The 12651-nt window shown below is 36.4% G+C and overlaps 1 protein-coding gene across 4 annotated transcripts in view; it reads right to left on the bottom strand.

The window, feature by feature from the left end:
• LOC121374317 (protein EFR3 homolog B-like) overlaps window positions 1-12651 on the bottom strand; it is a 76590-nt gene that overhangs the window by 55437 nt on the left and 8502 nt on the right. For all 4 annotated transcript variants that reach the window (XM_041501378.1, XM_041501379.1, XM_041501380.1 and 1 more), the window contains exon 5: window positions 11722-11843. In XM_041501378.1, the coding sequence (XP_041357312.1) occupies window positions 11722-11843 (122 nt within the window). The remainder of the gene's footprint in view (window positions 1-11721; window positions 11844-12651) is intronic.

Here is a 12651-nt window from a genome sequence, read left to right as displayed (position 1 = left end):
CAATACATGTCTACAGATTTTGCAGACATCGGTATTCTGGACAGCATGTGACACAGTCGGCTCACTACAAGATCAAGGATTCAAGTGGCTGTGTGTGTACTACCAACGTGCTACAGTATCTGTGATTATGCAATGTCGTTGTAAAGAGGTGTTTTCAGATGTCAAATGCACATTTGTTCCTAATTTGCTCTGTCGATGTAATTAACAGAATAACACTGATGTATGTCTGTTCCTGACAATTTGTGGTTGGATGATGTAAATGTCATAGTAATGACGGTCGTTGTAATGAGGTATGACTGTATATATATATATACTGATGGAAAGAAATAAAGGATCACACAGATAGCAACAAGAAATAATGACTGCATTAAAAATCAATTCATACTGTCAGAAGTTGACTGGGAACATATAGGCAGCACATTCAACACTACAGACATTCAATCCCACATTACAACTTGGTATGAAATATAGACATTACTACGCTAGTTGTGAATTAAATTTGGTCTACAATTTGATGTGTTCCCTTATTTCTTTCCATCAGTATATATATATATTTAGAAGATATGTTATATCCAATTTATTTTTTGATACATGATTAAAAACAGAATCATGTGGCTTTGCTGTCTTCAGTCAATACCTAAATATAAAAAATTATTTTGTTTAACGACACCACTAGAGTACATTAAATTATTAATCATTGACTATTGGATGCCAAAAATTTGGTAACGTGCTACATTTTTCCATTAATAGCAAAGGATCTTTTATATGCACTATCCAATAGACATGATAGCACATACCATAGCTTTTGATATACCAGTCATGGTGCACTAGCTAGAATGACAATCTAGCCTAAAGACAAGGACATTATTGAAATCAACAGGGAAACTAATATCCGATGAATCTATGAAAGAGACACTTGAACATCATGTCAGAAAATCAATGGCTCAAGTATTACAAGGTGGCACCACACAGAGATGTGGACCAAGTCAAGACGACTGACTGATTGTAAAACGGTTCCTTTCATCCATTTCTTTCTTTTAGCATTTCGTACAAGCTACAACACCAAAAATATCCTTTGTCTATCTAGAACTGTTGCTTTATCCTTGAATTTGTGTAATACTTTTAGAATGATCACATCACCAAGGTACACATTTAGCTAGCTAGGTATAGCAACAATCTTAATATGATATAAATTTCATTACCATGTGTTATTACTTTTTGTAAAATATGTTTATTACTATATAATATTACATTATCTTATTTGCTCTTCCATCATAGTAAACGTAGTTTTTCAGATGAAAAAAAAAAAAAAAAAAGTTAAAGAGAAAACATTCCACATTCTTATTAAATATTAATAGAAACATTTCTCTTACACGTACTGGAGCAGAACATATATACCAAATGCTATTCTGATCTGAATAGAAACGTCAGCAAATTCTATCTCTCATGCCCAGAAACTTTTCAGTAATATACCGGTAATGATTTATGGCATCCAATAACTGTTGATAAATGAGACTATGGCAAAATGGAATTAAGCAATTCCAATACCATAATATCAAACAAGCCTCACATTTTTTTGGATCAAATTCTACAAGAATCAATTTAGATTTCCACAATATTATATCACAGGAGTCCACAAGAATCCTATTTCCCCCCATAGATTTTGTTTTATAATCTGCTGCCGGTAAGTGAATATAATTAATTTAGAATTTTACATTATTAAATAATTTACTTATTATGATATCTGGATATGGACATAATTTTAACAGATATTCCCAAGTTGCTGAATGTAGGATTACCGGTACATGCCTTTTTAATTTCTGGGGTTTTTTAAAAAGATTTTTTTAAATATTACTGAATTTGTGTAATCTTTATGTAAAGGAATAGTATGGGAATGGAATTTCCAGATTACTGTACAAAAGGAAGCCTTGTCCAATAATTATTCTAAATTTTTAAGTACCTCATCTTTTTCCTTCAAAAACGAAATTAGTTTTATGACAGTATTTCAGTGACCAGTGACACTTTTTGTTAAGAACAAGTCTGAAAAGTCCACGATAATCACACAACCTCTAAGTATTCAAAGTGACTACAACACTATAAAATTGGGTGGGACGTAGCTCAGTGGTATAGCGCTCACCTGACGCATGATCGATCTAGGATCGATTCCCGTCGGTGGTCCCATTGGGTTATTTCTCGTTCCAGCCAGTGCTCCAAAACTGATGTAACAAAGGTTGTGGTATGTACTATCCTGTCTGTGGGATGGTGCATATAAAAGATCCCTTGCAGCTAATCAAAAAGAGTAGCTCATAAAGTGGCTTCAGTGGGTTTCTTCTCTCAATATCTGTGTGGTCCTTAACCATATGTTCGACCCCATATAATCGTAAATAAAATGTGTTGAGTGCATCGTTAAATAAAACATTTCCTTCACTATCAAATATATAGAGGATATTTCATGTTTTCTTTCAAATACATTGTACATGTAAAAGCTAAGTATTGTGAAGTCACTCTTGTTTGTGGTGGTACTGTTTCCATGTATTTCATCAACTAGTACAGTCAATGAATTTAAGAACACAATGTAAGTATAATACATGTATATATAATACAAACTGATGATACTACCCATTTGATCCACAAATTTAAGTACGGTACCCTATGGAATATGTTTTCTTTTAAGCAATACCACGGAAATTTAAGCCCATAAAAATAAAGGATTTCACGCTAATCTGAATAAGTGAAGTCTGAAATTAGTAAATCACATGACACAAGTATTTGAACTATATGTATATACCATGCATAGCTCTCAAGGACAAAAATAAATAAAAAATATTACGTATGGGAATTATTAAGAATTGGATACAATTTAATTCAGATCTAGTTAACAATGAATAATATTTCTGTAACTACAGTGTTAAGTTTTTAGATATTCACATAGGTAAACAGGCAGCTCATTAATCTCGGTTACTAGTACAGTGAAAGTTCTCAAGACTGGACCCTGTGTAAACCGGAATTCCCTCAAAACCGGATGTTTGAGAGTTTAAAAACGAGGACAGAACTTAACCTCTCTTAACCGGATCCCTCTTAAAACCAGACATTTGTCTTGGTTCCAAGAGGGTCCGGTTTAGAGGGGTTGCACCATACATGTATATTGATTCAATTCAGTTGAATTCAATTCTTTATTGTATGTAAGTCCATGAGCCCGTATATACAACTACAAATATAATATTGACATTTCTGGATCAGTTATTCAAATATTCAGCCAGCTGACTGACAGATCAAAAATAATATACAAATATTTATTTTTAACAAAAAGTAAATGAATAAACTTTAAAAATATGTATCATGTAAAAAAAACCCAAACCCAACATCAATACATTTTTTAATTGGCCAAGGATTTCTGATCGGAGACTTTTTTCCCCCTCACTTCAAGATGCTGCTACAAATACATTTTAGGGTAGCTTTTGCAGTAGCATTGCTGACTGCCACCACAAATTTTGAGGTCTTAAACAGACAGGTTTAAAAAGTAATATAAGGTAGATATGTTCAAAACAAGTTTCAAAACCTCTCTAGATCCCTCTTAAAACCGGACATTTGTCTTGGTCCCAAGGGTGACTGGTTTAGAGGGGTTTCACTATGTGCGTCCCTCCGTCCCTCCCTATATATACTGAACAAAAAAATAAACTTCCGATTTGTACATATAGTATTTGTTGTGTTAAAGAATTCATTGTGTAATGAAATTATATAGGTAGTATTAGCCTTGAGCTATATTATCAGGATTCATGAATTTTATCGATTATTTTTGCACTGTTAATCGTCGACAACATGAAATTGAATTTGCACATGCATGCATCGTTCGACATGTCCAGTGTAGTATTCGGTCAATTTGTTTTACTTGTCTTACTGACATTGTTGTCAAGTGAACGAAAACGCTTCAATATTTGTAAAAAAAATTAAAGTTTTTTACAATGTAGCATTTTTAGTATGCCAAGAATACCCAATAATTTACGCGAACGGGCGATTGGTATGCTTGATGCTGGCATGTCGACAGAAGACGTTGCAAGGCATGTTGGGAGTTCTAGTCGAGCGATATGAAATCTTCGCGTAAGATTTCGAATGACAGGACTTGCCATGTCGTGGACGTCCGCGTGTTACAACACGTGGTCAAGACCGCTATATCATGAACATGCATTTGCGCAATCGATTCCAAACTGCCACTGCTACTGCTGCTAACACACCTGGGCTTCATAATAACCGAATCAGTGGGCAAACTGTTCGTAATCATCTGCGGGAGAACGGTTTACATGCACAACGTCCTTATGTCGGATGCATTTTAACGCAACGTCATCGTCTAAATCGTCTTAATTTGGCACGTGTACACACTCGTTGGATACGGCGACGCTGGAATACCGTTCTTTTTTCGGATGAATCCAGATTTTCTTTACAACATGGTGATGGCAGGGTACACTTCTACCGTAGGAGAAATGAACGCTATGCTGACTGTTGTGTTCTTGAACGAGATCGTTTCGGGGGTGGGGGTTGTGTCATGGTCTGGGCAGCCATTGCCCATGGTTATCGTTCACCACTAGTCGTCAATGATGGCAATTTAAATGCTCAACGTTACCGCGATGACATTCTCGCTCATCACGTCATTCCTCTGTTCCATAACAACGCCAACATCTCGATTTTTCAGCATGATAATGTCACCTCTCATACAGCTAGAGACACTGTAAATTTTCTTAGGACAAATAACATTGATTTCATTGATGACTGGCCCGATAAAAGTCCTGATCTCAACCCCACCGAGCATGTCTTGGATAGTCTGGACAGACGACTGAGGCGTCGTCCCAACCCACCCGCTAACGTCAACGAACTTCGTCAAGTGCTCATTCAGGAATGGAACAATATTCCACAGGCAGAAATCAACACTTTAGTCAATTCTATGCGCCTGCGATGCACTGCAGTGGTCAATTTAAAAGGTGGTCATACCCGTTATTAAGTGGGTGGGTTTTTTTTTAACCCCTACCACACTTGGTCAAAATTTCTGTTAACCTATGGCCATGATTTTTGAACCAAACGATGCATCATGGAACACTCTTTAAACGCATATATAACAATTATTCCCCCGGTTTGTTTTCATCAAGTTATGTTCAAGCAAAGTTAGCGGAAGTTTCTTATTTTGTTCAGTATATATATATATATATATATATATATATATACACACACACAGTTAAACCTGTATATAACGGCCACCCAAGGGACCTGACAAAGTGGCCATTATAGAGAGGTGACTCTTATATACAAGTTCAAAATTAGAACCCATATATTAAAGAATATCACAACTGTCATAAAAATAAAAAAATGTCGCATTTTTAAACCATTCCCACACTAGCTTGTTTATGTCATCATTGCCCGTTGCTTTCTTCTGCCTTTTTCTTTTGCCTGAAACATTACTGTCAAAATCTGCCAGAACATCATCTTTCCTTTTTAAAATAGAATTAATCTGAAAACGTCCTACACCAAAATGATCGGCGATCTTTCGCGCACTTAAATTGCCTTTCTCGATTCTCTGTTCTAACGTTAAAGCAGTACTATTTTGCATACAAATGTATTCGTTAATATATTTCGCAAACGCTAACATTGACTTGCAGAAGATATTTTGTGTAATTTAAGGTTATTACCCATGTGGCATGTTTGACTCATTTGTTTGTTTCATGTCACTGCTAATCCTTCAGTGGAGTATGACTGTTGATTACAGCTGAATAAGATCAGGAGTTGCTTAAAAAATTCGAACACGGGACATCTGCAATGACCGCCACCTTCAGCTATTCATGTTTATTTACCAAACATGTCTGGCTAGAAACAAGGAAACACCTAACATAATACTAGTACCTCATTTGTTTGGTTTCTCGAGACTCAATAGAGTGACCATACATACAGATTACATTATGTACAGCCAATGGAAAGTCGTCTACTATTCAGTGAGGGAGAACCAATCGAATTACACCACCAGTAACGGAAGTTATTGAGTGCCCGTTTGTTTTTCAATTACGATCAGAGAATTACAATGGAACTTTACTTTGACAGAAAATAAATCCAAAGCTACAGACATGGCCATATAAACACATTTAATTTATAATTTTTAAGATGATTGAAAAAGTAAAGACATAACCAGGGTAAAAAAATAAACCAAAAAAAGTCTTTACGACGATCATCTTGTGACCGTTATAGCAGGTTCAACCTGTGATTTTGGGTTAAAAATAGTGACCACTGGCCGTTATGGACAGGTGACCGTTATGTACAGGTCAAATAAGGAAGGAAATACATTGGGGGGATTTATAGTGGCCGTTATAGGCAGGTGACCATTATGTACAGGTGACCGTTAGACCAGGTTCGACTGTATATATATATATATATATATATATATATATATATATATATATATATATATATATATATATATATATATATGTCACGGGGATCCTGATAATACCCTAACTGAATAAAACATGATTATCCAAATATCTCTCCTAACTGTATATCTATTAGATCTCTCTGTATCGGGCAGGCTACTACCCGAGTGGCCCGGCTCTAGGAGTAATCGGAGATAAGATCTGATATAAATATATATATGTAGCAAGTTTAGTTCACTAGAAAACACAACACCACACAATACTCTTTGGAATCTGTATTAACACTAACGCTAACAAATGTACTTGCCGCAGTAGTTAATTAACAACAACAATATAATAACAACCCAGAGCTAATCACTTAATTAGTTAATCACTAGGTGTCTAGTTTACACAATATTCTAATCACTTCACCGTGATACAACCCACACACGGGTGATAATTGAGAAACGCTGCCAGGGGAACTTAATTAATAAAGGAATTACAACTCTATTCCTAACTGGTTAATTTTTAATTAACCCTTAAATACTCATTCAGTAACCTTGTAATGCAGAATTAATACTGGTACATATCACAATAAAGACAATAACCTACAGTTTACCTAGGTCATCTAGGATGACCGGCTAAGCTTTAATATTTTAGAACAGTGAAGCCTACAATTTACTTCGTCAGATTACCGGAGACACCGTTTAAAGAATATTGGTATAATACAGTATTAGAATATTTAAAGTCACATCAATCACATCAAGGTTATACAACAGAGCAGAAATATATCGTTACCAAGACCGGTCTGAACTAATATAGTTCGTTCAGTTGGACAACTTCCGTTCCCTTGGATATTTCCAATGTTTCTCCCTGATATATCTAAAATCCTAGCTATTTATTATAAAAATCCCAGACAGGTCCGGAGACAGTGAACAACGCCTGGGGGCAACAAACGCCCCCAACGCGGGACCTAGCGTTATGATGTGCTATTTCCACATGTGAGCCCAACTTCCAGAGACGGTTTATTGTCTTAGATGTCCAGACTGACCGTCTGCAGTTCGCTAATTTGAACCCCGGTCGCAGGACAGAACTCCCGGAGGTATTACTTAACCAAGCTGCACCTGGCCTCTGGTGTGTATTGGTAGGCAGAGCTAGCCCACACCACAATGGACATCGACACAGGCGAAAAGATAAGAGCATGTTCCGTCACACACACCCACCTCAAAAAGGATATTTCCTCTATTCTAAGAATAGGGAAATATACTACATTTAAACAAAACAAGCTGGTGTTAACCGACACATCCGGCCATTTATAGTAATACAATATACAATACACAATATACAATACAGTATACAATAAAATATATAAAAACAAAAACAGAAATCAAGAACGTCAACACATTATCACAACGTTCAACTTCGGGACAGGGCATCAGCGATTACATTGGATGTGCCCTTGATATGTTCAATGGTAATTGGGAATTCCTGCAGAAGAAGACTCCATCTCAAAACTCTCTGGTTGGTGGCTTTCATTCTGTGAATGAAAGTAAGCGGATTATGGTCAGTAAAGACAACCACTTGATGCAATGCTGATTTCATGTAGATCTGAAAATGCTTCAGAGCTTGTACCATGGCCAAAGCTTACTTCTCTATAGTGGAATAGTTCACCTGGTGTTTGTCAAACTTTTTGGAGAAGAAACTTACAGGATGGTCCAGTCCATTTTCGTCTTCTTGGAACAGCACAGCTCCAGCTCCCACGTCACTGGCATCCACAGCCAGCTTGAAAGGCATTCGGTAGTCTGGTGCTGCCATCACGGGAGACGAGGAGAGCATCTGCTTAAGACGCATTCATCTGACCACTGGAACTTCGATTCCTTCTTTAGTGCCACACGTTTTACAGCGTTTATCCGATAGGCATGCTGTCGAATCGGTGTAGCGTTGGATCCTGGATTAAGGTATTGGTAACTGTTGGAAAGTCCTGACAAATGGAAACATTGTCTTGTATCAACGTAGTCAGCTCTGCTCGCTGGGGCCTGTCAAGGTGCTGTAGATAAGAACTCAAGTCTGCTAGAATCTGGCTTTGGTTAATTTGATCTCTGCAGTCCTGGCGTCATCACAGTAAATTGATTGACTCTCAATCTGGACAGGTAACACTGGAACTATCGGCAGTCTGTCAACATAACCTTTTAGCAAATTGATGTGACAATACCTACTTTTCCTATCCCTATCAGGAGTGTTTATCACATACCCTGTCTCATTAACCCGTTTGTGCACAACATAGGGACCGAAATACCTGTTCTGCAATGAACCCCGTTTAATGGGAAGGTACAGCAGCACCTTATTCCTTGGTTTAAATTCCCGACTCCTAGCCTTCCTATCAAACACTGATTTTATTTTGCTCTGAGCATAGCTCAGATGCTTCCTAGCTAGTTCGGTCGCCTGCCACAACCTATCTCCAACTCTCCCTACATAAATCAGCAGATAATAATTGTCCTTATATCTCCTAATGTTTTAGCTGATGTTAAATCAATTTCCCGCTCACTCACGATTTCAACTAATTTGACCTGACACTTTATCTCCACTACACTGAGCGTATCCAGCAAATTCTTATCCATGTTTAGATATGACGCACTTATTATTATTTATTTTTTTCTAGTGAACAACGTTGCTACTTCTAGTGAATTTGTAAAAAAAAATTATAAAGCCCCCATTTACATATATATAAAAAATTGGAAGGGACCTAAGTGAATGAGATATGGTCAAAAGGGAGATAACTTATTAGAAATTATTAAGAACTCAGTGTTATATTTCCGAACTTTGCTACTGGAATTTTTTGTTTTATGAAATAATGATATGTAGTTAAATTATGGTAAGATATCTTATACATGTATTGTGTAAAAAGTAAAAATGATGGTGTGGGAATGTTATATAGTCGACCGTAGTCTCAAGTAATGCCATTCTGTCCACCACATTTTGTAACACATTTTATAACCACTTTATAAGCATATTAATAAATGAATGATGCTGTTTTCCCATGTAGCATAAAATTGTTTTATACAATAAGGTTCTTGTATATTTGTTACAAATTTTTTTACAATGCTCTGATGTCATGGTGATGGACATGTGCAGTTTACGTTTAATCACTTAAACAATGTATCAAAGACTTCAAGTGTTAATGACTATTAAAGAAACTGTAATTCGACTAACAAGTGGCAAAATCAGGTCTTTAAACACGAGGGACAAGAAACAAGTGAAAATGTGATTTCACGATCCTCAGCTGACATTTAACCAAATGTTAGTAAGAGAGAAATGTCATTCTAGTGCACATCATAATGGATTTCATGCGTCACAAACTATCAAGCACAAATAGATGCAGTGAAGAAAACGTTACTTGTAAAGCAAAACAAGAATTTTTTTCCCCTGAAATATGTATTTATAACAAATTCTTGCCAAAGATCTTGTAATATGTCCAGTTTAAAGGTTAACTTTATAATAAAGCTACAAACAGACAGAACTGGGGGTTTTATCAAGTTGTAGTCAAATATCAGGTGGTGACCGTGAAATCACATGGTAAAAAAAAAAGAACAAGAAGGCTAATTCAATTTCTTTAAATCAAATACTGAAAATCATGCATTATATTGTGAAATCCAAAGTAGGAATAACACTTTTTACTCGTTAATGGGAATATAAAGTATACAGAAAACTAATTTTAAACCGTATATAACTCATACATAACAATTTAAAAACCTTTAAAAAACTAAAATTTCATATCTCTTAAATTCAAGGGCCACAACTCTGTGAGAAGTGGGTAAATCACCATGAAAGTTAAATTTTGGTCTGTAACAGTACATGATAAAGCAATATAAAATATTTCAGCTCAATATATTGTGGCATTGCGAAAATAAGTCAAGAAAACTAATTTCCCAATCTCCTTTGTTCAAGAGCCATAAATCTGTGAAAAATGGGTAAATTACCAAACTGGATCTGTCACAGCACATAAAGCAATATACAAAATGTTATCTCGATATCAGGCACTGCAAAAAGAAGTCCCAAAAGAAATTATCATATTTCCTAAATTCAAGGGCCACAACTCTGTGAAAACTGGGCACTTTGGTGTGAAAGTCAAACTTGATCTGTAACAGTACATGATAAAGCTATATATACAAAATTTCAGCTCAATATTTCAAGGCATTGTGTAAAAAAACATCTGGAAAACTATATGTGGGATGGATGGACGGATGGACAAGAACAAGATGAAACCCATAGTCACGTCCATTTGGACCGGTAGGTGACTAATAACAGCAGGCCATATTTTAGTTCTTATTTTGAGCCCTGAGATGCATTTCAAAACATCATCAATAACAATTGAAAAATAAACATTAAAACATAAAGCTATGTAAACAATGTAATAAAGAAAGAAATGTCATAAACTGTAAATAACAGAGCTGTCATTAAAAGGTGGTAGCTGGTGATTTTTCACTGCCTTTTAAGTAAATTGTTGCTAGATATACAAAAAATAAATTTATCATTGAATGTTGATATTTTACAATCTAAATGTGTATTACATACACACTTAATATTACCTTATTACATCTTACATTTTCAATGCAATCACAGTATGTGATATTTTTCAGATCACATGCTTTAAGAATTTGATAACTTTGCAAATTAGATGTAAATTAATCGCAGTCATGGCACTAGGTTTATTGACATGAAAGCAAACGTACTAGGGTGACACTCCATAATTGATGCATGCATCAATAGTCATCAAACAAACACATTTCAATAACAACTTTACAATGAAAGCTGTCCAGCATTCAGAAAACAAAAACGTTAAGCACTAGTTTATTTTTATGTAAGGATATCCAAAATGGCATCATTCAAATATGACGTCATTTCCATTCAAAAAGACACCGCGTCACATAATCTTACGTCATTTGAACATCAGGTAATAGCTTACTGGAATTAAAGTTGCAAATACAGTTTACAAAAACAAGTTGTATTAACCTTGAGATTATATGATAAAGAGATTATTATCCTTGTGTGTTTCGGTATCGTCAATATCATATATTAGGACTAAAAATAACGTATTATGCTTGCTATAATACAATTTTTATTCCTAATATATGATAATGATGATGCCAAAAAACACAGGTAATAACCTCTATTTATCAACGTATAAAGTTAATATTTAAGATAAACCATTGAAATCGCATGATTCTTGACTTCAATATCAACCTGATTATGTCACATGAGATGGCAACAGCCGGCTATGGTTTCACATTCAGCTGTTATTTATGTTCTTATTGATATTACTGAATGATAGTTTTACCTTGTTCTCATCTCTTGGTCAGGATTGTTGTTGTGACACATCGTGCTGAACCTCTGCACAAAGAAGTCATATCGGCGATGGTATGACGGCGTGTCTTCCTCAATATTGGCAAACTTCACAAACTGAAAATAAAAATAAAATATATGTTTTTACCACATATGTATTTCAGTTACAAAATATGGGATAGAAAAATACAATATATGTTTTTACCACATATGTATACTCTTCAAAAGAAGAAACGCAAAACCACATTGTCGTAACATTTGGAGAATTGATTTAATTATTGAATGGTGAGTCCGATAATTACCAAATGTTGCAGGATTGTTCACAATTCACTCTAGTCCATTGTGAGTAAGTGATAGGACACACCACCAAGGTCAAGGTCATCTGGAGTCAATACCAGGTGTGGCCTCCGCGTGTGTTGACAACTGCCTGGCACCGCCTGCCCATTGAAGCAACCAGAGTATGGATGACGTCCCGGGGGATGGTGGCCCACTCGGCCTGCAAGGCTGCTGCCAGCTCGGGCAGGGTCTGGGGCTGTGGTTGTCGCTGTCGGAGGCGTCGGTCCAACTCGTCCCATAGATGCTCAATTGGGTTCAAATCCGGTGATGTCGATGGCCAAGGAAGGACATTAATGTTGTTGTTCTGTAGGAAAGCCGTTGTGAGACGTGCTGTGTGAGGCCTGGCGTTGTCATGTTGGAACACTGCGTTGGCATTGGCCATAACTGGAACGATGTGTGGCCGGAGGATCTGGTCAATGTAGCCCTGTGCATTCAGGTTGCCCTGCACGTGGACCAGGTCAGTTCTGCCAGTGTGTGAGATGGCTGCCCACACCATGACACTACCCCTGCCGAATCTGTCCACTTCCTGCACGCAGTTTGCCGCATAACGTTCACCACGACGCCTATACACGCGACATCTTCCATCATG

The sequence above is a fragment of the Gigantopelta aegis genome, chromosome 6, assembly GCF_016097555.1.
Source record: "Gigantopelta aegis isolate Gae_Host chromosome 6, Gae_host_genome, whole genome shotgun sequence".
Lineage (NCBI taxonomy): Eukaryota > Metazoa > Mollusca > Gastropoda > Neomphalida > Peltospiridae > Gigantopelta > Gigantopelta aegis.
The sequence above is the reverse complement of the archived record's forward strand: the minus strand, read 5'-3'. Positions and strand labels throughout refer to the sequence as shown.